Source organism: Brachionichthys hirsutus, chromosome 16, assembly GCF_040956055.1.
Source record: "Brachionichthys hirsutus isolate HB-005 chromosome 16, CSIRO-AGI_Bhir_v1, whole genome shotgun sequence".
In the NCBI taxonomy this organism is placed as follows: Eukaryota; Metazoa; Chordata; class Actinopteri; order Lophiiformes; family Brachionichthyidae; genus Brachionichthys; species Brachionichthys hirsutus.
Window position 1 is genome coordinate 7,213,247 of NC_090912.1, and position 27,462 is coordinate 7,240,708.

Consider the following 27,462-nt stretch of genomic DNA (forward strand, 5'->3'; position numbering starts at 1 on the left):
AAATTCAGAAAATATTTTCTATGAAGAGGATTATTTTTCCCGTCGCTGTCTCCCGGATAATACAGCGTCTCGGGACAGACATACGGCGAGAAGCGCCGCTCTCTAAAAGGGAAATCAAATACAGAGTGGGCTTTCGAGACGATAAAACCCATGTAAGCGCCAAATGCTTGCAATAATTCCCATCGGAAGACCCAACTCCTCGATTTTCTGCACGAAAAAACCCGTTTGAACCTAATCTGGGTAGCTCCGGTCGGTTTTAAAATTAATGCTCCCTCTGAAATCCTGATTCTGAGCCGCGTCAAGATGGCGGCTGTTGATTCCTCCGATACAAAAAAGTTTTTTTTTCTTCCCAGCTAGACTGAGGGGGAGGCGGGGGGAGGCGTCGCGCTGTGACGCCCTGACGTAAACCTGTGGCCCACCGTGCGTCATGTGGCGTACGTGTATTGTCGAGGTTAACAAAAAAAACATTAATACTTCATATTCTATAATGAAAACTAAAGACACGCCATGGTTTGATGTACTTTTACTGCGTTATTGCCGTGATATACTTTAAGAAATAATTACATTTTAATATTATTTTGTATCCATATGCGAAGTATATAAGGTTCTTAAATGTGAAACGTTGCAAGACTATTAAATAATATGGTGGAAATTTGCTGCACATTGTCTTAAGCAAAATGAACAATTAAAATGTACGAATTTTTGTTGTGTTTTCATGTTATAACATAACGTCATTCTCTTTAGGGCTATTCTGCATCATGCACAGTAGCAATTTAATTAAACAGTTTTACTCTTACTGATTTTAAATGCAGGACTTTTTAATGCTGTGGTATTAAAGCATACGCTGAAATCTAATCATGAAACATGCACATTCTGAGCTATTGAAAGTGAAATGTGTTCCCTTATGTTGGTTTACATATTTAGATTCCGGCTTAATTACTGATTCATTAAAATCTATGTAGCACTCAATTGCGTGGCTTGTTATACAAATATTATATTGAGTGGTTTAATCCAATTATTAAACTATCAATACTTTTTATGTCACATTCAAAGTGATCAAGTGTTTTGTTTGAAAATGAGCAAAAGTAATATTGTAAGGCAATTATGTTGTATAATAAAAAATGTGCAGTATTAAAAAGCATATAACAAAAATTCCAAAGAGCAGTTCCAAGTTGTTGGCTCCTTTACAACATGTCCGCAGCTACAATACAACACTGGTAAATACAAAACCAGATGTAGTGTACATGTTACAAATTTAACAAAACAGCATTTTCCAGCAACTGACTTTATTCAGTTTTATCTTTCATTTGTATAACTATTAACGTGCTATATACAAAACATTTCCAAAGAAAGCAACAATTTCTTAAAAACTGGCCACAACTGGCCTCTAAACACTGCCTACAACAAACACTAGTCTTATACCCATGTTATCTGGCCATTTTAAATAATAACAAATGAAAAGCTGAAGTGACTGAAGCCTTGCTATTCTAGCATGTCGTGCTTTTGAGATGACAAAGAGTATAATCGCAGTTACTTTTCTGCTTAGATAAGTGCATCCTTTAAAAGAAGAAAAACACAACCACATACTTTAACAAACACTCATACAAATCTTATACACATGCTGGCAAAGAAAACACACAAGTGTTAGTCCAATATTGTTTGAATCACCCAGTTGTTTACACTATTTAATCCTCGATTACATGCACTTATATAAATCATAGAAAATGCTCAAATACTATACAAATAATATAAAGGAATGCTGTACATAAGAAAAGTGTGCAAATGGGTTTTAACAGTGAATATATAATAAGGTGTATGATGCAACCTGCAAATTAAGGAGATACGATATTACACACAAAGATGGCAGTGACACTCTTTGGCATCATAATATTCTCAATGTCACTTTCTTCTGGTTCAGAATGTTTTTACAACTTGATAAAATTAATATTTAAATGTTTACAGTAAAAAAAAAAAGGTGATGTGAATCTTATCATGCATGTCTCATGTACAACAACAATAAACCAGGAAAAAAGGTTCATATAAAACACATTATTCAAAAGAGTTGATTAGAATTAAAGAGAAAAGAAAAAACAAGAAATATAGCTTGTACACTAAACCTGACACTCAAGTATCATGAGCACTATTAAGCAATTAATCTTGGTTTATAACAACGATAACTATTATATGTTTCCCTTTATTGGACTATGACAAATATTAAAAGGTTAAGTGCTCATAGGCTTAAATAAGTTTCTTTCCCCCCTCACACGAATGATGTGATAATCATTTAAAACAACCTGACTGAGCAATATATACCACGCACAATGAAAAACAAAGACTTAAAAATAACGTCCAATAAGGTCAATTACTTACCAGTGTTTTTACATTTAATTATGAATATTAAGACAAGGCACTGCTTAAATTGTAATGACCTTAGAAAAAACTTTATGAACTTTTCCTGTGACTTAAGCACAAAGTTGCACATTCTCCTTGCATGTACAGACCATGAGCTTTATAGAAATATACAGTGTCTTAAGAATTTAAAGCAAAATGTTACAGTATTAAAAGGCACGAGCTACACTAGTTGGACACAGAGAGAGAAAAACATATCATTGTTAGGATGCAGCAGTTGATATAAATTACTTCAGGATAAAATAGGAAATGTAACGTTGTTGTTTATTACTCAATAGGTACAGTTTATGAATATGAATATTCTTTTAAACTCTTTAAAATAAGACACTGGCGAGCTTTTATGCCTCTGAGCACACAGACCTTTTTGCTAAGATGATATGGAGATAAAGTAACTGCGAGAGAAATTTACAGGTCAAGCAGTTTGATGCGCTTAATATCCTGACACGCACAGCATGAAGTAAATGAAGTCAAGAACAGAAATACATTTGAGGAGCGAGAACTTCCTTTGGTGCGCTGCCTTAGTTGGTACATTGCTTTTACATATTGTTTCCATTACTGTTTCCATAAAGTAATGTCTCACATTATAGAAAGAAGAAACAGGATGTTGAAAGTTGGGAAAATGTCAGGTTTTGTGCAATAAACAAAGCAAAACACAATTACATCCGATTTGTGACATCGCTCTTTGATTATCTACGTTTTAAAAGCACTATAACAAAACACAGTGGAACCCAGAGAGAACCAAGGCCGCCGTTTTCCCTAATAAACTGACAGTCATCGCTAAAGACGCTCTTGCATGTGCGGCAGTGCCTTTTAGGATCCACAGAAATACCCATGGACACCACTCACAACTCTGGATTTTGAGGCAGGGCACAAACACAAGCAACAGTTATCCTCATCTACATTATTGTTGTTGCAAGCATGTGGGATCAAGAGTGACTGAGACCATGATGCCCCAGTATTAAAACAATAGAATAACCTTGATCAAGGCCAAAAAAGAAAACTGCAGCATCAGCAACACAGATTTTTATCAGTTGCATTCCCAAATTTTATATGATCCTGCAGTTTTACTAATTCAGTTGTGTAACTCATCAGCACGTACACACACGCATTGTATGCATTCAAATAAAACAACGCGGCACACAGCTCGACCTTGTCGGGCCTTAAACGCTGCTGATTGGTCTCTGCTGTGCCTTCCATGAAGCGTTATGTTTTTCAAGAAGAATGTCAAAACAAGATTTGCCTTATTCTAGTGCAGTAGTTTATCAAAACATATCTTTGAACAATATCTTCTTTCCTTCCCATTGTGATGCTTTCCACACACAGCATCATCATGCCAAGCTCTTTTTTTAGTTTTTTTTTTTTTTTTACAAAAGGCAAAACCCTGCAGCAAAACATAGTCTACAAAAAAAATGTAATGAAAGCAAAGAATTTTACCAAAACATATAGTAATTAAGAGTTTTCCCTTTATGTTATTCTTCCCTTATTCAAAAAGGCTTAGTCTAAACTTTATTCTAGTCTAAAGGCACTTTAAATACACATGAAAGAAACAATTAAGATTAAAGGTATACAGATAATCAAGTACGTTTAAGGGAGATGATGGGATCTGTAGCAGGAGAGAAGGCTCAGAGTCAGCCATCGCATCTTCCTATGGGCTCTTTGTGCTCCTTCCTAACATCTCCTAGCAGTGCAGTGACGAGTCCTGCAGTTCATCTGACCCCGATACTTCCTGGAGTAAGACCCAACATGTAGCAGTTCTTGAAATGCCAGATGGCAGGAACAGGAGCTTAAAGGGCAGAAGGTTTATTGTAATAGTGCAATCATCACTTCTTCTTCTTAAAGTCTGGTTATCTCTCCAGCGCTCCTGTCATGGTCGTCCTCTGCTTGAGCCTTCTTAATGTCTTCCTGGGACACTGCGGTGGAATTTTGAGGAGTGTTTTCCTTGGCCACTGAAGAACTGATTAGCTGTTTGTTATTTTCAGAGGGAGGAGGTCCTTCTCGGTTGGTAACAGGGACGGATGTCATGCCGTTGCAAGACGTAGACCTCCTGCCATTAGGGGCTTCTGTTGAGGGGCACCTATCTGCCTCTTTCTCATGATTAATCCCTCTGGTAGAAGAACCACTGGTGGTATTAGGTACCATGATCGTTGTACTTTTTGTACTTGTGCTTGTCGTGGGCATCATGCTGGCAATTTCATCAGTGGGCGAGCGCCCGATGCTGCCATCCACTTGCGCTCGGATCTCTGGTGAGACTGAGAGCTGGTACTGAGGAACAGGGCCACTCTCGCTGCTCTTAGGATAAAGGAAGGTCTTCATTTGACCTTTGCCTTTGACATTAACTGTGCCACGGTAATCAAACTCATAATCCATGCCACTGAGCACACAGTAGCTTTCCTCACTCACCTGGACACGACACTCCACGCCTGTAGTATCCATGCGACTAGCAATGTTGACCGTGTCACCCCAGATATCGTAGAGAAGCTTCGTGGTGCCAATCACCCCCGCCGTTAGAGGCCCGTGGTTGAATCCGATGCGCAGCTTGAAGCCAAAGCCCAGCATGTTCTTGTTGAAGTCATCCACCACATGCATCATTTCCAGGGCAAACTGGAAAAGGGCGCGAAGGTGGGCATGCGGATGCGCCGCGTCTGCGCAATGCTGCGTATTAAGCCCCGACGCTGCCATGTACGTGGCACCGATTGTTTTGATCTTTTCAATGTTGTTGAAGGCAAGCTTCCGTAACAGCTCATCAAAGTCTCCAATGAGTTCGTTTAGGACCCGGTAGCACTCCTTACCTCCCTCATAACTCTCCTCATAGAACTCGCTGAAGTTAACAATGCTGGCAAATATTACACCCACATTGTCATGGTTCTTGGAGTAGCTCTGGGTGACCTTCAGCTGCTCAGCCACATGGATAGGGATGATATTTCGGAGCAGCCAGTCGGCCTGGTCCCTCATGTTCTGGATCTTGATCCGATGCTGATCGGCCTCTACATTGCCATGGTAATGGAGGCGATGACTGACCTCAAATTCACGGTTAAGGAACCAGACCAGGAGAAGGAGCAGGAAAAAGGCCAAGCAGGCCTCAGGGCCTAGCATGTCCCGTGGGTCTGGGTCTGCTGGGCTGGCAGATGGGACAATGGAGATGTTGCCAATGCTGCTGTTACTGTTGTGGCCATCCGCCCTTTAGGATGGAGAGAGAGAGAGAGACATCCTGAAAAATGTTTAAAAGATGACCAGGATAATGCTTCCTAAAATGGTAAATATAGATCTTCTACAGCTGTCAGTAACTAGTACTGTATGGCTGCGGAAGATACTGGCATAAGCTGCTAGTTTTTCACCTTCAACGGTCTACCAAAAAAAAATCAACCACAGAGTAAACTAATAATAATGCAAACAATAATCACAGAACTTACCAGGAAAACAGACTCTGAGAGACACTGGAAGAGAAACACAAGTAGCACTAATTGATAAATCAGCTGCATCTAAAAATCAAACACCAGTCAGCATCTCTCACTCTGCGTTTGCCTTTAAACAAGAATGTCTGTCACTTCCTGCCAGTGTCTCCTCAGCATGTCGTACCTGCAGGAGGCGCAGAGGAGCAAAGCAAGCAGTGCGAGCCCAACCACCGTCGCCAGAGCTGAGCGCATCCAGTAGCTGAGTTGGCAGAAGTTACAGTACTGAATGATCACGATGATGACAGCGCAGCAGATGAACATGGTGAACTGGGGAAGATATGGACCACAGAGTCATTGGTTAAAAGCAGCCCATTTGATTATTATGTGAATCCCAAGTATTGTGCACATACGCATGAAGAATTAGGAAGAATAAGCCTCCTACGAAGACTGGAGCCAAATTTGAGCACCCTTGTGATACCTTTCTCAAATTAGAATAATATAAAAGCTAGAAGTCCACCTGGATGGACAGATGCATATCACACGTGACATGGGAGAAGACAGCCACAGAAGGCAGGGACACAAGGGCCGCTCCACTGAGGTGGCGCGCTATCCAGCCTGAAGCCCCTCTCATCAGCACCCGGGTGCAGATCAGCTCACTGTCCAGGTAGAAAGCCATACTGGAGAGGAAAAACAAGAGATCAATAAACAGATCATACATTAGATGGCTGATTCATGAACACTAAGCATATAAGTAAGTAAACCAAATCTGTTCATTTTACAGTGAATCTAATATTATAATTAATTCCAATACATAATACATATATATGTCTAACAAAAAGGACTTCCGTGCTCCTGGACCCTTCTCAAACAATTTCCTGCGTCATCATCTCTGAATTCACATGGAAAAATAGAATATCCATAAAGTCTGCAAGAGCGGGGATGGAAGGAGATTCATCAGATGACATGTCATCAAACAGACTGCGGTCCTCAAAAGACAGCGAGCGACAAGAGAGAACTGTGCAAACAGAGCAGCGCAAGATTTATTTGAACTGTATTTGGAGCAACAGGCCACAAACTGCAAGCTGAGCTGATAATAGTGGTGGAACCAGCCCAACCTCACAGCTGAGAAGAGGCTAGCTAGGGACAGCTTGCATGTGTCACTGACAAAAAAAAGAAAAAATGGATGATTTGATGAACACTGGCCTGGCCCCAACCCTTGAGCATTTAACAAGCGACAAGCATCTAATGATAAAGTCAAGGATTTATGTCTGTCATGATCCATGGGCTACGGCTCAGTCAGTTAATCCTCAAACCAAAGAAAGAAAAACAGCTCTTCAATGCATGTCAATCCACAGACTTTATTTTGTGCTGTGAGGTATCACGTGACCAACACATCATGCGTTTTGATGTGGGAAGATTCACAGGCGAATTTATTTTACGTCAGATAAAATGCGGTCGTTTATCAAAATAAAACACCTGTCACACTCTAATAATCAATACAACAGAAATTATGTAGATTATTTATTCTTTCTGTGCGGCCTGCTAACAAATGCCTCACAGACCGGTATCGGGCCACAGCCCCGTGGTTGGGGACCCCTGCTTTAACAGAGAGGCATGCGTTCTAATAATAATACATCTAACAAAAAAGCACATATGAATATATGATTTAATATTGATTTATTAAAAGACCAAATACTTAATTTAAGATTCCTTAATGTGAGAAAAATATTAGGGTGTAGATAGTGATTTCATGTATGACGCACTCACCTAGGTTCCTTGTCCTAGACAATAAAAGGCAAAAAATAATAATAATATAATAACAATAAAATAAAAAGTGTGAAAAGAGTTCAAACAACAACACGTTTACAGAAGTATTCGAAACAAGAATAAGGTGGAAAGAGAAGGCACAAATGATCATCAAACTGACAGCAATATCCAGTTGGCATTCATCTGCATTGTCAAAATAATTATACAAATGCAGAAGGAGAGATGAAGAAGATGATTTATTCATCATGCAATAATGACCAAATCGGACCCATGGATCATTAGTTTGTCTCACCGTATAGCAAACAGCAGAGCCACAGCCTCCAGCAGGGCGGCCCCAGCTGTCAGAATAAGAGCGGGTGTGGACAGACTTTGCTGGGTGACAAGTGGCTGCAGGAAACAGGCCAATGAGAGAGCCAGAGAAACTGCAGAACACAGCAGCATGTCGAGGAAAGAGCTGAATGTTGGACTGGCAAATGTCTGCACTGCTGCTTGGGCCCCCACCTGGAAGGTGGAGAGAGAAGAGAAAATTAAATATAAACGTACAAATACATGGTGATTAATACGAATGAGGCATTCTGAAATTATAGTGCAACAATATCAGTTGAAAATAATGCCTTATTTCATTTGGCTTTTTTTTTTTTTAAACTGATGCAGAAGCAGCTGCACAACTGTTTAAATTGTAAATTTGTAGGATGCATAACTCCGTCAATGCCAAAAGATCCCACACGTAACACTTAAGATTGTTTAAGCCATCCCACCCTCAGAAAATTGCATGAAAATCTGTCTAATAAATTCTTTTTAATAATAGGTTTAAAGATCCCATATTATACTCTTTGTCCACAAGTTAACGCAGTTCCCAGACACCTTATATGAAATATCTGTGACAGTCTTTGGTCAAAACAGCAAACAGATGCTGCAGGACAGCGTCACTCTCTTCTGTCTCAGACAGCTCTGTAAGAAAAGCCTCTGAAAACGAAAATGAAACCAAGTCCATTGCTTGCACACGCACAGCTGCGTGCACGGCAATGAATGTCTATGCATGTGCACACAGATATTGTGCGCGTTCTAACAATGTGACATCACATTAACGAAGATTTCTGCCAGACGCGTTTCAGTAGGGGATTACTGAACTATGCAAACTACGCAGGATTAACTGAATGGTTTATTTAGCCGTTTTGGGGTTGATAAGGACCCAAACCCAACATTATAGTGTTGAAACATGGGTTTATCATATTATGGGACCTTTAATGTACTTCTGAATGGACTGGCCTCATCCCTCCACTATCCAGCAGACAGGATGAAAACATATAACTTCTTTAGCGGAGGTAAAAGTCTCAAGATGAGTCAGACATCAATTTACCCAGCAAACAACAACAATTATGCTCAACAAATTAATTATGTAAACACTCATCAGATCCCCTCCCCAGTTATCGCATAATTCAAACTCTAAAATTAAAAATGCAGTTCACGGTTTACACCAGCAGAGGGAATCACAGCCTCGTGCAAAACTACTCGGAAAGTCCTGCAGTGATTTCTCTTTGCCGCAGTCTGGTCTGGACAAAACACAAGGCAGACAGGCTCTACAGACAAGACACAGGTGGGCAAGATGCACCAACAGGTATAGGACACGCAGAAACACAGGCAGATTTCACACTAGCTGGTAGAGATGGGAAGAATTCAAGCGTCCTCTCTGAGCTGTGAAACTGAATGATTGTTAGATTTTAGGGATGTAGACAGATTTAATTAGCTCACAGTATGCATGGATAAAGTTTGAAACGAACACACACACACACACCTCCTCCTGGTAGCTTATTCTGTAGGCAGACTCCAGGCTCTTCTCCAGAAAGGTTAGGCTAAGCTTGTTTATGGGAGGTTTGTAGAAGTAGTCCTTCATAAGACTGTCACGGGCACAGAGGAAAGTCAGTGGTAATTATTTCTTTGAGATTTTACATATGTTCCAATCAACGGCTTAACTATATGTTATTGATTGTTCTGATGTTTTTATCCTAAGGTCATTTTAACCTGTCCTCCTTGATAACATCAACAAAGTGAGCGTCACTCCTCTCCCTGAAGTTCTTGGAGCGGAGCGGGATGAGCACCGAGTGGTCCATGCCCATGGCGCCTCCGCTCCACGTCTTCTTCTCCTTCTCCTGCAGCATCTCGCACAGAGATGTCTGGCTGTTGTTCAAGGCCTCCAGCTGAGGACTGAGCAGGCCATTCAGAGCCCGGGGGCAGTGCCCTGCAGAAACCGCTGGGGAAAACTTAGCATTTGAAGAGTCCTGTGGTGAAAAGAGGGGACAGAAAACACCCAAGGAACATTATTGCATAGTGGATAAACAGTCTAATAGAGCCAAAGAGAAACATTGCTGACAGCAGCATCGTAACCTTGCTGATGTTGGTCTTGTGGTCATCATGGCAGCCATTGTGCATTGCTTCTTCCTCCAGAGCCTGATCATCTCCTGGAAGGAGGACCATACTGCAGGATAGACAGGGAGACTGCAGGGACATAGAGAGTGGGGAGTGGGTGGGGTGGGGGAATGGAGCATATGGTGCCAGGAAAGAAGAAAGAAAATAAATAAATTGAGAGGAAAGCATAAGTGCAGAGAAAAAACATGAAAAGATATCAGCGACTAAGACTTTTTTCCCCCCAAATGTGGAGGCGGGCCGTAGTTTGGGGACCCCTGCTCATGAGGTTTCATCTCACCATCACTACTTCTTACCATATACTACACACAGTCACATGAATAGAGTGAAATAGAAACACACACCCAAACTGGCAGCCACATTAACCCATGAGCCAAACTCCAGTATCACACACACACAGTACCTCTCACACCCAGAATCAGTCTCTCTCAAGCATGATCACAAAGTGCAGAGGTGAAGAACGACTGGAGAGCGCTCGCCTGAAGCCGGCTGGCTCAATCAGATGATCCAATACAGCTGCCGAGGACCAAACAGCAAACCTCAAATTCTTGTAGGGTGGGCCTAGGGCCTTACCTGGGCGGAGTGAACTGGACCGGTCCACTTCACTAGTGGGATTTGAAACCAGGGCTTGTTTTGAACAATTCAACAATGCCACCGTGTTGGTACTGTATTACAATTACAAAAATGTTTGATCCTCAAACACTATTAATAAAATAAATAATAACCAAATAACCCTTTCTGGGTGCGTGACAGAAAAAAAGTCCATGGAACATTACCTTTCTGGTCGTATGTGATTATCATTAGAATTGTCCCAAACAAAAGGAAGGATGCTTTTCTTCATAATATGAATATATTCTCCACTATCAATATTATATTCAGGAAACAAAATATCAAATTAATGACCCCTCTTAAATGCACCAAATACCATTATTGATCCCCCACCAGCTACTCATGTTGTATGGAAAGTAAAATAATAATATATATATATATTTGGCTTCTGGTATTGTTCAAGGGGCCGGGCCAAACGTGGTGGTGGGCCATATCCGGCCCGCGTGCCGTAGTTTAGAGACCCTTGTCCTAAGGGAATAAATGACAAGAGGATATAAAATATATTGTAATAAGACAGACAGACAGACAGATAGATAGATAGATAGATAGATAGATAGATAGATAGATAGATAGGCTTGGAGCTATGTAAATGATCACACCTGTACAGATTAAATGAAAGTGAAGCAGGAGATCAACAAAGATGAAAGACACACGCTGGATGCCCGATGTTCAAATCATGTAATTATGCAGAACGAATGGGAAAACAGATTTGCATGCTAATGACAGGGATGCAATATTTTCTTTTTCACTTCCTTCACTCGAGACAGTGGAAGCTCCTTCAAGGCAAAACAAGAAATATATCAAAGCTCCACCCACATGAACACAAGTACACAGAGAAAAATCGAGAGTTCTTCCTGAGGCAATATTATTCCAGAAATACTTGACTTCCCCCACAATATTGATGATTGTCACATATAAGTTTGCAGAGGTGGCACGCACTCACCTTAACACTGTCGAGAGGCAGGGGGCAGGCGGAGGGAACCCCGTCAGGTGTGTGCACCCTGGAAATGGGGCATTGAGGATCTGAATGCTCATGGCCAACGGACCCCAACTGAGAGCAGCTGCAGTGAGAGTGAGGCTCCACCTTCCTGACAGAGATCAGGTAGGTCTTCAGACCTGGGGAGCATTTAAAAAGAGAGCGAGGAGGCAGTTCTTCATTGAAAAAGACTTGAGTTGGGTTTAGTCATCCCCATGAGGCTAAAAGCTTTGGTGGCTGTTTAGGGATTGATCAAAAGCTGCTGGAATTCCCTCGGCGTGAAATAATAGCATTTTCTGCAATGAAACTCGAGAGAGTGAGGAGTATTTAAAAAAACAAAACAAAACAAGGTCACATACAATAGTGATTCACGTTTCCATAAACATATGCATGAATAAGATGCACCTGAAGGGTTCAACGTGTTGCCTTCATGTGCACGTGAAAATCTGTCTCCGTGTGAGGTGGACACACATGACCATGAGACAGTAACAGTTTGAGACTAAACAGGCTCTGGCCAAATATTTGGACAGCTGCATCCTCCCACATTTCATGTTATCATTTCCTTCACACACGTGTGTGTGTGTGTGTGTGTGGGATTACTTTAGTTTAAAAAGATTCCTCCCCTCAAAAAACACTTCTAAAATAATATTTTTCACACTCAGATGGATTTCTTCATTAATTTTGACCACTGGGCCACATGACATACAGTATTTACCACTTCCTGCTTTATTATCTCTGCCGAGGTGATGGTTATGTCATTGCCGGCGTTGGTTTGTCTGTCTGTCTGTCTGTCTGTCTGTTAGCAACATAACTCATAAAGTTGCAAATGGATCTTGATGACATTTTTAGGAAACATTGGAAAATTTACCAGAAACAGATGATTAAATTTTGGTGATGATCCAGAAGAGATCCTGGATTCTGGATCACTTTGAAATTTGTGTTAACATTGTAGTCAATCAGGTAGGACCATAAGTTGTATAATAATTTAAAAATGTGTTCCTCAATATCTCGGTTGGATATTGACCAATGTTTATGGAATCTGACACAGTCATGTCCGGGGGGGATCTCTATTTCACCACTGAATTTCATCTGGATCGGATCCGGAATGAGATCGGGCAAATCAGCATATAGGTTAAGTAGCACTGAGTATGTGCTTATCCGGATAATTAAACTATTGGTGAAGCAGCAACCTTGGGCGCTGAGAACTGTTTGCCACAAGTAGCTGAGACAGGCCTGCCTGTGGTGAGTGACCCCCGAGGCTGCACCCACTGACACACACTCCAGCAAAGATCACACAAATCACACCAGGATGAATGCACAAACAAAACATAATGCTCAAACGCAAGGATCGGTGGCCATCCCGTTCATGTGATAATGAGATTGTATGTCACATCGACTCGTTTCAGGGAATCACTTCACATGGCAGATTCCCGACAGCCGAGAAGAGCAAGACAAATCGAAGGCGGGGCCTTCCAATGATGTGCGGTGAGCTAACTGTGTGTGTGTGTTTGTGTGAGGGGTTATCTGCGTTCAAGTGGTTGCAATGTTTGTGCACCTTTTCACGGCCATTCTGGAATGATCACTCGTCTTTTACAGCCCAACCTTTGGCAGCTGGAATTGCAGAGTTGTCGCATGGAAAATAGTGGCTGTGATAAACTGGCCTGACCAACAGCTGGCTCCAACATCAACAAGATGAAGCTGTAAAGCAGAGGAAAGCCGCATGCTGTGCATCGCAGCTGACGTCCCTCAATCCTTGTGTGTCTGAATGTGCATGTGTCCGTCTAAAAGGTTTCTGGGTGTCCAGCTGATAGAAGAGTACATGACCTTTTCCCATGAGAAGCCAGGAACATTACCCCCCCCTCCAAGTCCCTTTGTTCAGGACATAAGAGGATGACATGGGAAAACAACACTAATTAATCAAATAACAACACAGCCGTTCATCCAAGCTCTTCTGGGATAACAGCCAGCCCGGAACTCCTTTTTCAATGATGCTCAGAGAGTCACGCAAACAGGTGAAAAATAGGTTGGTGTGGCTAATGAATGGTCCAAAAAGACGCAGCCAATATAATGGCCCCATTGACCCTGAGCAAAGAGATATTTTTTGCAGGAATGCAAAAAACAAAAAACAAAACCAGCAATCCGAAGTCTGACCGCCGCAAGGCCATAATTTATCATAGCACGCTATACAAGAGAATAAATGATGGAAGGCCAAACCATTGGGATATGCAACAAATGGCAAAAGAACAGCTTAAATACCTCAATAGAAAAGATATTTCAAGTGGTGTTCTCAAATACAACACAAAATCCAAACGTGAAAGTTATTCAACTTTCTGAATTAAATCCCTCATGGAGGGAATCATAAGAATTATTTGCAAATAATTAATACGAAGGCCCTGCGATGAACCCCCGTAACAGACAAAGCGGTTTAGAGGATGAATGAATCAATAATTAGTATGAAAAGGATGGCAAGAACTTTTGATAGATGATACTTTTTGGCACTTTCAGCCTGTAGCTCCCTTTTTTTTGCTCCACTGCATCCCTGTCCTGGGATTTACTGTACATGCCATCACTGTTGGGGGGGAGGAGAGTAGGAGGAACCAGAGCAAACCTGCTGTTCTTGTAGGACTTAATTACTAGAGATAGGAAAGATCTGGGGAGCAAATCAATTGCAGAAAAATTGCACAGAGGAGAATAAAGTCAGTGAGCTGAATGGTAATTCCTTTTTATCTGTGAGTGAACCCATTCAGTCACAAAACATGAAAGACACACAGGCATTGTTCATATGGTGTCAAGAGGCAATAATGCCATCATTTCTGACAGTGACAAAGAATGAAATGCTGAAATGCTTTTTTATTAATCATCATCTGCTGACACACACAATGAAATCGAATTTTCACCCTAGAACAAGAGGCAGCAAGTGGGTTTGGGAGGAAGAGGAGCCGAACATTCAGGCCAACTCATTTCTGAATCAATGGAGTCTGAGAAATGAGACAGGGCTGCGGCATTTTGACACTTTATGTGTGTGAGCCACAACCCAGGAACTTATCAGTTAACCAAAAAAATAAGAACATCAGATGTCTACAAACACAAGAGACAGTTCGAGGCTGGGGACTCCTCGGCCTCCGAGCAGAGGAGGACATCGACCATCACAAAACACGGATGAGAAATAATGGCTGATGCCTTGTTATTCCATTGTTTAGAAAGCTCTGCGTGGCTTTTATGTAACACGCCGCCGATGCCGCTGTGTGCATTTACGACAGCTGTTTTTGTTCGGCATAAACAAACGCAAGCAAAAGGAGAATAAAGAGGACAACATGAGACAAAGAAGGGCAAACATTTCTCAGAGAGAAATAAAAAGCAAAGGTTACAGTGGACAGCAATCAGCACAATCTTGGTTTACTTTTGTTGGGATGTCAGGATAAGCTTGTAATGTAATGCTGCGTCCAAAGCCAAAGGTTTCGACATGGCTTCCTGTCCCTAAACGCTGTAAGCTTATGGCATAGAAAAATGGAAGTCCAGATTTGGCTTGTTTGGATGGTGGATGTTCTTGTCCTGGCTTCAATCCAGCCCCATCACCATCACAGCTCACTCAAAACGACAGAGGAAACACTTGACACCTCTCCAAAGTCTGTAGCTGCCGCTCGGCTGTCCTATCGTCCTGCTGTTCTGTATTCTGCCTCTCTATCCCAGAGCGTCTCAGGCTGCCAAGGTCTGCTGGCAGAACAACAGATCCGGTTGACATCTCTCCACAACCTTTAAATCCTCTCACCCTGGGCTTGTTGACCTGCATTTTCTCCTCGGTTTGTCAATCACACAACTCGCTGCCCGTCTGTGTAGGAGCCGACTTCCATTTCTCTCATCTCTCCATGGGCTCATCTGAAAGAAGAATCTGTCACGACTGACCTCATGCCAAAAGCGCAGATTCACCGTCCAATATCATCTTTGTCAAACCCTGCATCCATGCATGCTCGTCTGAATGCGAATCCCCCTCTAATTAATTTCTAGTTTGGGCCTCTAACCAAAATGTATATTCATCACATGCGGAATTATTTCAACCAGACACACCACTGAGCCGCAGCAATGAGCCGCAGCACCCTCGATACAGATCAGAGAGGCTTTGGTTTTGGGTGTGCAAACAGCCAGCAGAGATAAATATCTCTCCCCTCCCCCCCCCCCCCTCTCCTATCCCTTCCTGCTTTAATACCACACACTTAGCTTACTCAGCATTTTGAGTAATGGCATTTTCACCGGGGGGGGGGGTGATGGTAGAAGTGGATCTTCTGCTGAGCACTGTGGAACTCTCTAAGGGCTGATGAACATAATGGCTAATTATGCAGCAGGGGTAACGGAGGCTTTTATGTAAAAGCTCAGCTCCCACCTTAGAAACCCCGGAGTCACATTCTGCCTAAGACGGAGACGCGGCTCCGTGTCTGCCGATGGACGTTTTTCGCTGATGATCTGCATCTCTCTGAAAAGCAGAATTGACATATTCACTCAAATGTGCTGTCGCGCACAGAAACCAGAGTCAGAGACAATTTTGTTCGCGGCCTGTTAAGATAAGCATGTCTGTCCTGTTTGTTGAAGAAGGTGCCATTTCGAAAACCGCAGAGGCAGCACTCCCACTCAACAGCTACAGCACGAGATAGCAGCAAGATGGAGGATAGGAAAACAGACAGGGAGGCTGAAGGAGACGAGATTGAAAGTGATAAAAGGAGAGGGAATAACCCCTGTCATGCATCTATCACATGCCTTTCACATGCACCCACACACATAAATACACGTCATAAATCCAAGTGACCAATGGCCCTTAGGATTGACAGCTTGGAGGTATCCTGCGGCTATTAAGCGAGTGAAAGCAGGAGCAGCTGGTGGCTGACGGGGATGCAGGAGGAGCGTCCTGCACCGATGGAGCCGAGCCTGAGGCAGGGAGCCCATCTCACATGGGAGGAGAACAAGCTATAACATGCTACACAACAATGCTGCGGCTCATCTATCAGCATCGGTGAACACAGGACTTTAACCGACAACAAGATCAGTTTCAGAAAGGAGAAAATTCTCGAGGTAGTTTATTAACAGCATCAACAATGTGCCATAAGACAACGACCCACTGAGTGTAACACCAAACAATGTGTATGTGATATCACATAATCAATCATTAATCACAATTAATGTTGATTAATATAAAATACTTGGTCATGATATACAATTAGATAAAAAGACAACATTTAAATTTTTGTTAAAGAAAATGTCTTAATCAATAACTTACCTTATTAGCAAGGAAATCACAGCAAAGCATTACATGCAAAACATTACATGCAAATTGCTGCCATCACAGTAAACAGACATGTCAGTTAAGTTTTAATCAAGCAATTTAACGGTTAATTGACGTCTTTTACTGTGCACACACACACACACGACAGAACGCAATACAAGAACAAGTAAGATTGTTAAAGATTAAACATAAAAATACATGTTTGAAACCTAAGAATATCCACCATACAGGAGAAGTACATTAGAGTGACTCGGAGTCAGGAAGGAAGGGATGGAGTGGAAAAGAAGAGGAGCCCGAAGTATAAGATAAATAACTGGATATGGAAATTTCTTGCTATTCATTTAAAAAAAGTGTCTTCATTTTTAAAGCAAACACTTCACAAATACCTCTAATGGTTTACACAGATAGATTGCATAGAGGAAATCACATTTTAACTGTGTATTATACACTCACACACATATTGAATCTGTGCAGGATGAGTGCAATAGCATGCTTCAAAGTAGACAAGAAACCTGTCATTGTCGTTCGTCCATAATTCATACCACTTATTCCACATGTTTCGGATGTGCACATCACCACAGTCCACCAACGCTGACGGGGTGTGGCTGCATGTGTGGGAAATTGCACAATAACAAAAAAGTGACCTTGAGGGTGGGTGGAGGTTATTGTACTTATTATTATTATGTTATTGCATCTATCAGAGGGAGTGAAGACAGCTTCTGTAACCTTGATCACAGAGGAGACAAGCTTAGGATGCTGCAATGCAATGAATGCAGGAATTTATCGCCCAATCATCTGCACAACAACGAGAAAAAGCTCAGGCCCCAGCTTGGTTCAGCCTTTTAACCCAATGTGACTGCCGGTATTTTTGTCTGAATATAGTCAGGTTGGTGCTTTTCTTCCAGTCAGACCACCAGTTTAAAGCTTTTCCCCAACCATGTCAATAGCCTTGTGCCATGGCAATTAGCCTCGGCAAGCCCAGGGTGCATAGCTGGAGTAAACGGGTCTGTGTGTCGCCGCTTGCTTTCGAGTGTGAGCCAGTTGGAGCCCTGAACAGGATAAACCTTGAGGGTTAAATCTATCAATATTTCTATATATCTGTTTATACTCCCTCATTATATTCCCTTTAACACAAACACCTTGACTCATTTATTTTCATCACATTTGCAGGAAGACATCCAAGCAGATCTCAGCAAAACCGCGAATATGCTCACAGTGCTTAACAACAGATTGGCCTGTCAGAGCAGCAGGAGGGTTCTGTTACAAAACCCCACCTGTGTTGCAGAACATTAAATCACTTTGTGAGGTAGCTATATAGACCTTGCTGATTTAAGATGAGAAACAATGCAATGCCTACAACTAAGACATTATATAGCCAGCAGATTAGTAATCCTGCCACCCTCCACTGCTCATATCCTCTGAGTTATGGGCTGAATAATTGCAAAATAAATGAAAGTATCACATGACTTCCCACAACCGAGTAATACATGGTTGCAATAGATTTGTTTACCTTGCATAAGCTTAATGGTGGCTAATGGAGCGGTTGAAACAGGAAGCGTCAAAGCGTGTTATTCACAGATGTCCCAGATAATAAATGACTGCATCTTAGATAACGTTCCAATCACAGACTAGGTTTGCCAAATAAAGGCCGTTTACACAGTCAGATATGTCTTATTTGATAACTCATAATCAAATGAATTATTGCTTATTCATTTAGCGTATAGAATAATGCAGGGTTTCAGAATTGAAGGCCAAAAGCTCAAAGTTAATTCTTTAACATAGAGATAATTATAAAATCCTCAGAGTAAAGAAGCTGAAACTAAAGAATATTTGGTGTGTTTACATGAGAAACTCCTAAAACAACAATATCAAAGAAAAACAAGTCCATTTTAATCATCTTAAATCATTAAGTCAAACTCATTAACGTGCTTACATGATGGTAGTAGAGGCTTTCAAAACATTTTCAAACTCAATAATTATTATTATTACTCCTGCTCCGTGCCCCTGGGAGTCCCGTTCTTATTTTTATTTTTTAATTAGTTAAACTCGTTAAAAGTTGTCCTTTTTATTACATTAAATAAGAGCCATCTTCAGAAAGCATGTCTCCCAGATGTCCTCCAAAAGATTGTGAGACAAATACATCAATATGTGATGTCATAAATCAAGACATAAAAAACATCAATAAAAAATCTAAATATTAAATCACCCAATATTTATCATGGTTAATTTATCTGTAAAGTCTGATGAAGCTAGAATTGCAGTCCAATTAAGGATATAATGAAGACAAGAATGTCCCAACGTAACCCCAACCCTAACATCCTCCTATTATAATGGCTGCATTATGTAGCGCTGTAAAACACTGCTTCATAAGCAGCATCGCAATCCATAGAGAATACCTCCACGTAGCTCTGACAGCTGAGGGGTCATCTGAAAGCTATACTATGTCTGCATAGCCACTAACATAGATTTACTGTTTGTGCATGTTTAATTTACTGTATTAAATTGCCAGCGGGCAGCTGAGCAATGTGAAAGACAGTGTGTGCGTGACAGTAGGAGGTTGTGAAGCACGTCCTGCATCACATTCTACAGCAGCTGCCGCTTCTGGCTCCTTATCAGACCATCAGCGGTTGGCACCGATGTCAGGCGCTGTCATCCACCTATCCCCCCCCTGGTCATTTCATTCAGAGCAGATAGAAGCAGCACATATCAGCCCTGAGCCAATTGGACATCTGTCTCCTATAGGGGCGAGCCGGGAGGTCTCAGGTTCCATCAACACTTGTCATGATCATTAGGTACAGCGCAGCAGGAAACACAGATGTACGGATGAAGATCTCCAACCGTATAAACTCAAAGGAAGGTTTCCCAGGCCATGCAGATGACGCTATTTGCAGCCCTTTGGATTCATGTATTTTCTGCTTTTTTTGATCTTGACCGATAAACTCATTACGCGCCCTGAATGCAAATCTTTTTTGGGCTGAAGCAGTGAGAAATACTAAGTACAGGTAATTTATTCCTGCTGAATACAACTAAATGACTGCAGCTATCAAATGCAGCTACACACACACACACACACGGCAGACCTTCAATGACCTCGCCACAATCGTCAAAATACAACAGAATGCAACAAAAGATCCGGCAAAGTTACTTGCTATGATAAAGACAAAAGTGATTCACAGTGAAATTGTATTCCTTCAGGTTAAAATGGCATCCTGTAGCGGATAATAACGTAAAGAACAGGCTGATATTGTGCAACACAGCGTGGTGGATTACGCTGTTACCTGCTAATTTACCACACAGAGACATGGTGTTCTAAACGTAACGCCTGATGATGATGATGATGATGATAAACGAGGAAGAAGAATTAAAAAGGGAGAAAAAGGAAGAGGGAATAAAAAGAGATAGGAAAAAGAAGAGATGTAGAAGGAAAGAAGCAGAAGAATTCATTTTCTGGTGAGTCACCGGTCCAACATACACGACTACCCTGCTTCAGCTGAGGACATTCCTCGAGGAGAACAACACATTATCTCCCTAACCCAATCTTGCTCTTTCTTCTTTGATGACAGGTAATAATAAGCCTCATTTTCCTGTCATGTGAAAAGGGCTCATGGTTGGGAAGCAGGCCTGATGCAGTCTGACTGCATCGCAGGCCACCAAATGTTAACCTCTCCTGAGCCCATCAGCGCCATGAGCCACTCCACTCAGAGCACTTTGCAATCAACCACCTTGTCCTCCTGCAGGAGGGCTGCGTACATTGTATGCATACTGATTTGGACTCAAGACACTATGTGAATGTGAAAATTACATTATTTCTCTCTTGTCTTCATCTTTCCATCGCTGTACCGTTGAAAGCAGCCTCCTCCGTTGTGGCCAAGGTCACCCGCAGCCTCCATTAAAAGCTATTCTCAACTCAGCCTCGAGCAAACACTGTGCGCTCGCCTGACTGACAGCACACCCCAATGCAACGGCATTCACGAGATGAAGGAAGGCGTGTAGGAGTGTGAATGGGCGTGCGAATGTGAGTCTTCCAAATGTACAAGTAGTTCTCCTGATAAGTAATACCTGCTGCGGAGCGTGAAGCAACAAGGCCAAAGCGAAGAGGCGCAGGGCATTCATCACTAAGGCTATTTGAAGCTAAACTCTGCTCTGAATCAATTCCTATGTGGCTAATCTATCATAGTCCTGAAGGCTTAGATGTGAAAAAGAAATTTGTACAAATTAATAGCATGCACTGGAATATATATTATCTTCTGCTTCCTGGCCAACACAACCCCAGGCTCTGGTCGATTCTCTTTGATAGCCACACACTTGAAACCTTCTCATGTTGACCCATTCGGGACATCCTCATTAAAAATAATCAATACCGTTGCTGTGATAAAACGGACTGGCAGTGGTCAGGGTTGGGATAATAATCGAGAGAGAGAGAGAGAACATTGATGACTTTAGCAAGATGATTACCCAGCTTTAGTTTATGAACCATCCCGATGGCAGAAGAGAAAAGAAGGTAGATCGGGAAGGGACGTGCTGTTCGCAACAACACGGAACAGCTCATCGATGGCTAGGCCAGGAAAGGTCAAACCGAATCTGAGAACATACCTGAGGCTGAGGAGAACAACAGACACGAGCCGTCGCACAAGCCGTTACACGAAAGAGCTGTCAGATGCTCGCATTTAATGAGTACTCTTTAAATCATCAGTGTTCATTTGGCTCATTTCACAGATTGTAGACTCATTCAAAACGAGTTAAAACAACCAGCCAGATTTACAGCACAAGTTGGGTTTGGATAGTTGGACGTTTATCTTGATGCAAGATGTATTTTGGTATCTCAGAGAATGGGCAATTATGAGCAAATGAAATAAAATGAAATAAAAATCCAGATCCATGTCTGTTACTGAGCCAGACTTATGACTGATTACAGGGCAACATGCCAGACTCTTTCATAAAGCCTCGTATATTCCAATACTTGTTCGCAATAATCATAATAAACCTTTATAATAAGAAGAAGTACTGCTACATAAGTAACTGGTAATGACCCTAAATACAATACAATTTCTCAAATCTTATTGTAGGATGCAAAAACAGTAAACAATTTCATTTCCCCTGGAGACAAATGCTGCCTGGAAGAGAGACCCATCAACAACAAGATGACCTTTTGGGCAGGTGCCATAATTTCATACAAAGGAAGGACAAAGGAAGGACACAGGCAGGTATTTCCCAGGGAAACCGAGCCAATTATAGCTCACATTTCCTGCAGGGAAAACATACAATAACAACAACACACCCTAAAAAAAGACCTGCCTCACATGGAGCCCCTTGGGCACAAAACAAAAGAGACCATTGTGGCCCATGCTGTTCAGCTCCTCCCACTATCCTTCAAACAGGTTGTGTTGCGTTTTCAGTATTGATTATACTGATTTCAACTGTCAAATAATAGACATTTTTTATTTTTCCTGGGGGGGGTATATGTAGTGCAGCAGGTATTATTCACTACTTCCCAATACTTTGTAGGCAAGACAATTAAGAGATTAATCAGAAGAATGATTACATTACAAAAGAGTAACCAAAATATTAATTAGCGTGAGCTTCAAAGCTCATTTCAGTGTGGTCGAGCTATCGAACCGCAGCGGCTAATCACTGGGACGTAAACAGCATCTACAACCACAGGCCTCGGGTCAGCGGCGAGGAATCAACAGGAAGCAGTTATAACAGGCAACTGACCTCACAACCACACTGGCTGCACTGCATGCGATCCCATTACAATGACTCACTGGAAGCTCTAGAAAAAAAGCTTCAACAATGTACACCGACAGGATGAGATGACAAAACATCTCACATCCTGGGTATGACGTGTTTAAGAAATGTGAAAATCCAAAAAGGACGTGTGAAAATAACACTCAATTAAAAAAAAAAAAAGCGACAAAAAGCTACACACAATGCAGGTGCACTACAATGAGGTCAGAGCAACAGGTGACAGGGTTCAGCCCGGGACAGAGCCCATGCTCGGCTGCAGTGTTATCCAAGGGATTAATACAAAGGCAGACAGTCAAGGGAATCCACAACACAGGAGAACTCATTCCTGACGCCCAGCTCTCTCACTGGGACGGTGGATTTACGGAGAAGGGAATAAATCTTAAGGGGAAATGAGCCTGTGATGGATGCAAGAAAGGACTGGGGTAGATAAAGGAGAGGAAGAAGGAGGGGGTTTGTACTGATGTTGGTAACACATTTATTTTCACTCTAAAATGAAGGAGGGCTAAAGCAAGAGCGGCGTTTGGCGAGTGGTAGTCACTCATTAATCTGACAGACGAAGGGAAAATGCAGTTCCATAAATCTCTCCTGAGGGCTGGTAAACAAGCGGTGTGCTGGCTCAGTGTTGTTTCTTGACTGTCACATCAATGATTTCCAGGCTAGAAACCGAGGAATCGGTGCAAAGTCCCACAGGCTTTCTTACTTACTATGCCTAGAAGCTTCCAAGGACGCATTTTCATTGTCTATTGAATTTAAACTGAAATTATAATCCGTAAAAAGGCAGATAAATACAATCTACAATACATTAGTCAGTTAATTTACACCAAGTAACGATCTATATGAAGTCAACATTTACCGGTAGATTTCCCGAGTTGATTTGCATCAAATAAACGCTGAGAGTCGAGCAGTTTGGATGCGGAGGTGCAGGAAGGAGAAAACAAGATTGAGAGGTGAAGATAAAGCTGCAGCCAAATCTATATTCTAATACAAGACAGTTGTGTTAGGTTGTAAAGCAATCCCCAGTGTTCAGGGCAAAGTTAAGAGAACGGTGCATATTGGGGGGGCATCTGAAGGAGAACAAGGAGTCAGTAGAGACGGGGGGGGGGGCGTCTATCTGTGATACAGTCGCATGATAATACAACCACATAGGACACTTGACTCACACTGACTCAACAATGCCAGCCCATCTGTGTTGGGTACGATCCATGATGCTGACTCCCAGTGTTGACCTTGGCAAATGCAAATGCCCCCCCCCCCCCCCCGATCCGCTGTCTGAATCAACCTGTGGTGTGAACTCCTGATATGCTGACTTAAATGGTGCTGCAAATAATCTGTTAAACTGCTGCTGACCTTGGAGTTAAATTATTGTTTAAGATCATCTCTTTCTTTATGAAAGCTAAAATAATAAAGTAGCTATAGACATAAAAAAAATAAAAATAAACAATGTCATTACAGTTCTACTTTTGCCAAATGTTCACACCTACCTTTGAGCTGGTCAGCCAACACGCTCTGGCCGATTCGTTCAATCACTTGTCCATTTTCATGTTGGTAGCGATCATCCAGGAAGTTAGCAGTGGCCTGTGAAAGGTGGACTTTCCCGGCCACTCCCAGCTGCTCCATCAGGTTGGCGAAGTTGACGTCGTTTGACCAGACGTCGAACTTGAAGCGTTTCATGCCCAGGATGCCACACAGCACGGTGCCGGTGTGAACGCCCACCCTCATGTTGACCATCTCCCTCTTCTCCTGACAGAACTGTTCAATAGCCTGAATCATGCCCAGGCCCATCTCCACGCAGCAGTAAGCGTGATCTGGTCTGGGTTCAGGACAACCAGCCACACAGTAGTAACAGTCCCCTAGAGTGCTGATCTTCTCGCAGCCGGTGAGCTCGCAGAGTCGATCAAAACGACCAAATAGGTCGTTTAGAAGCCCAACAAGGGCGTGAGCAGATTTGTTGGCTGACATTTTAGTGAAGCCTACAATGTCTGCAAAGAGGATGCTGACTGGCTCCATTCGTTTCATGTTGAAAGGTCTGAAGATGATCTGGCCTCTGGGGATGGACGTCTTCTTTCGTTTATTGTTTTTAGGGCTGGAAATGACAGCGGCTGCACCGCTTGTGGAATACCGTTTGACAGAATGATCACCGATTTCCTCATCTCCCTGCTTCATCAGTTCATCCGCGATAATTCTGGGCATGACAGAGTGGATCATTCTCTCCTTCAGGGCCTTCTCCACCTCTAAATCTTTGCCGTGCATGATAGCTTGCCCCACTTTCAGGAAGGTGCTGCGAGACCGGACCTCAGACATGATGAATAAATGGATGCCAATGGCGTGGGCACACAGGTGGAGGAGCGCTTTGGCTGGACCCAGCCAACTTAGGGTGTCCCAGTCCGATTGAGTGGATAAGGTCCAGTTCCCCCCCGCCTGTGTCAGGTGCACCCAGCCTAAACTCTCAAAAAGGACAGAGTAGAGAAACCCAAGCAAGGCCGAAACATAGAGGTGAACATGAAGAGCGCTGTAGAGCAATATGAGAACCTCGATGCAGAGGGAGAAGGTGCCTACTGGAGAAAGGCAAGGGTACAAGATGCTTCCTCCCGCAGGCTTCTCAGAGGACAGGTTGTATATTTGTCCCGCGTCAACAAACTCCCCGACTTCCAGCACAGGCATAGGAGTCTCTGGGTCCCTCAAGCCTGAGGTCTGGATTTGCGGCGCGAGGGTCAGGGCGAAGGTTACAACAATGAGCAGCAGGGATGCCTGGTTGTAGCAGCGAGAGTAGAGTTTAGTAAATGTTAAGATGAAGAGGAGGAGGCACAAAAGGAGGAAGGACACGGTGGGAATGAGAAAGATAGTCCGATCGCATCGGGAAGGGTTGACGGCAAAGTATAATCCCCACAGGAGGCCAACGGCCACCAGGTACAGTAGTACATAGCGGAAGCGCCGCCGAGTCTGCGGGAAACACCGTTCTCTGCAGGCCTCCTCGAGGATCGAAGAGTCGAACTTGGGATCCCAGAAATGACCAGCAGATCTCTCAAAGAGCTGGGGCATCTTTCTCTGCGAGCGGAAGCTCTTGATTGCCGGCCTTCTCGCTCCAGACTCCCCGGAGCTGCAGCTGGAGGAGATGCTGTACTTGCAGCGCTTCGACCCTCCGATGAAGCCCCCCCCTATTGAACCCAGTGGTCCACCTCCGTGCTTGTGTTTGGCACAACTCCCAATCCTCACCGAGACGCCTCCATCTCCGCTCGAGTCACAGCTCACCTCCGTGTTGTGAGGCAGCAGTTGCTGATGCTGCGGGGACGCCATGTTGCTTGTCTAAAGCAGAACTGGAAACAGATATCTAAAAGCAAAACTCGGCGCTGCTCTTTGTCCACAGGGGGAATTATTGCTTTCTCTTAAAAGTGAAACGAAAACTTTCTCTGAGAAAATTCCTTCTTGTTAAAAAATAGAGTGGAAACAGCTGGAGACTTTCCGCAGGTCCTGGTTCGATCATGACTGACCCTCTTGACGTCGGTCAGCGCGTCCCTCCTCATTGCCATCGCGGCTTTGACGCACTCGAAACTGACAGATCCACTCGCTGCCGCTTCGGTTCAAGTCAATAAACTTCATATGAACGCACCATTTCACACGTTGGGGAAAACGAATTTCAAGGCGCGTGTGCGTAAAAGGTTTGGCCGTGCGTAATTATTCGTGAAATAAATAAAACGCGTTCTCTGTAATGTTTGCTTAGAACTTCTGTTTTCCGTCTTGGACTAAATTATTTTTTTAAGGCGCAGATTAATCACACACACACGCACGCGCGCACACACACACACACACTGCTGATAGCGCAGCTTGGAGTATACTTGTCTCCTTTTTCTTTATCCAAGGCAGTTCAGTCTCTCCTCTAAGTGGCAGGCGACTCAAGGCCCAAGAGAGTCGGGCTAATTAAAAGGTCTTCCTCTCCGCTCCACGCCTCCACCTCGCCGGTCCCACAGGTCAAAGCAGAGTGCCGATCTGTCTCCAGCCGCAATGGAATTGACTCACATTGCGCGCAAAAGGAGGCGTCTTCATACCGCTAAATTATTCCCTTTTAATCCTCGACAGCTGCATTGAATTAAGGCTGCTGCATCGTCCATTTCATTCCATGTATCAACCCGCACGGAGATCAGAGTCTGTTCTCCGTTATCTGACCGGCGGCGCGCGGCAGAAATGCAGATTGCGCGCTATCCAGGCGCGGTGGGCAACACGGTGGCCACCATCTTCTGTGCGCTGACAGAGAGAGAGCGAGAGAAAGCGAGAGAGAGAGGGGGAGAGAGAGAGGGGGGGGGGGGGGGGGGGAGAGAGATGCACAGAGAAGAAAAAGATGCTTTCCTATTGATCTTTCTCAATAAAACAATGCGTAGTGAATTTGCAAAGGCCTAAGTTTACTACACAACCTCCACTAAACCATTTTGTACAACAATGAGACCCAGAGAACAGAGACACCACCATGGTGGTGCAGTGGAGCCATGACATTGTCTTATCGCATTAGCCCCGTGTCCAATCACCACCTAACTCCCTGTCCCTTTGTGCTCACGTGTTTATCGTCAGAAATGTATACGAGTTATTTACAATATTATGCTTCCCCATCATGGCAGATCCGGATCTATTCTTTGTCAATGTGTCTCAGCAACATCTTGGTGGCAGTGTCATGTCTCTCTCCCCACCAATTTTGATCCAATTGCGTACCATTGATGGAATATGAGTGGCACTGTCTGGGAATTTTTAATTGATTGACCCATTTTCTTTTCCTGACATGAAAATGTGGAAAGGTACATTAGAATCTGCGCTTGAATTTGGATATTCCTCAAAATGTACTCAACTCTTCCTTAAATTAACTTATGGAAGATTGCAGA

At 43.0% G+C, this 27,462-nt stretch overlaps 1 protein-coding gene across 1 annotated transcript; it reads right to left on the reverse strand.

Annotated features, from left to right (window-relative positions):
* Positions 1-4,242: 4,242 nt before the first annotated feature.
* LOC137905324 (adenylate cyclase type 9-like) lies at positions 4,243-25,891 on the reverse strand. The gene is made up of 10 exons (XM_068749550.1): positions 24,079-25,891; positions 11,545-11,717; positions 9,954-10,064; positions 9,591-9,847; positions 9,364-9,466; positions 7,861-8,069; positions 6,319-6,478; positions 5,986-6,128; positions 5,820-5,843; positions 4,243-5,587 (listed from the first exon to the last, which is right to left on the reverse strand). Exons 1-10 carry the CDS (start codon positions 25,889-25,891, stop codon positions 4,243-4,245), a joined length of 4,338 nt encoding a protein of 1,445 aa, XP_068605651.1.
* Positions 25,892-27,462: the final 1,571 nt, after the last annotated feature.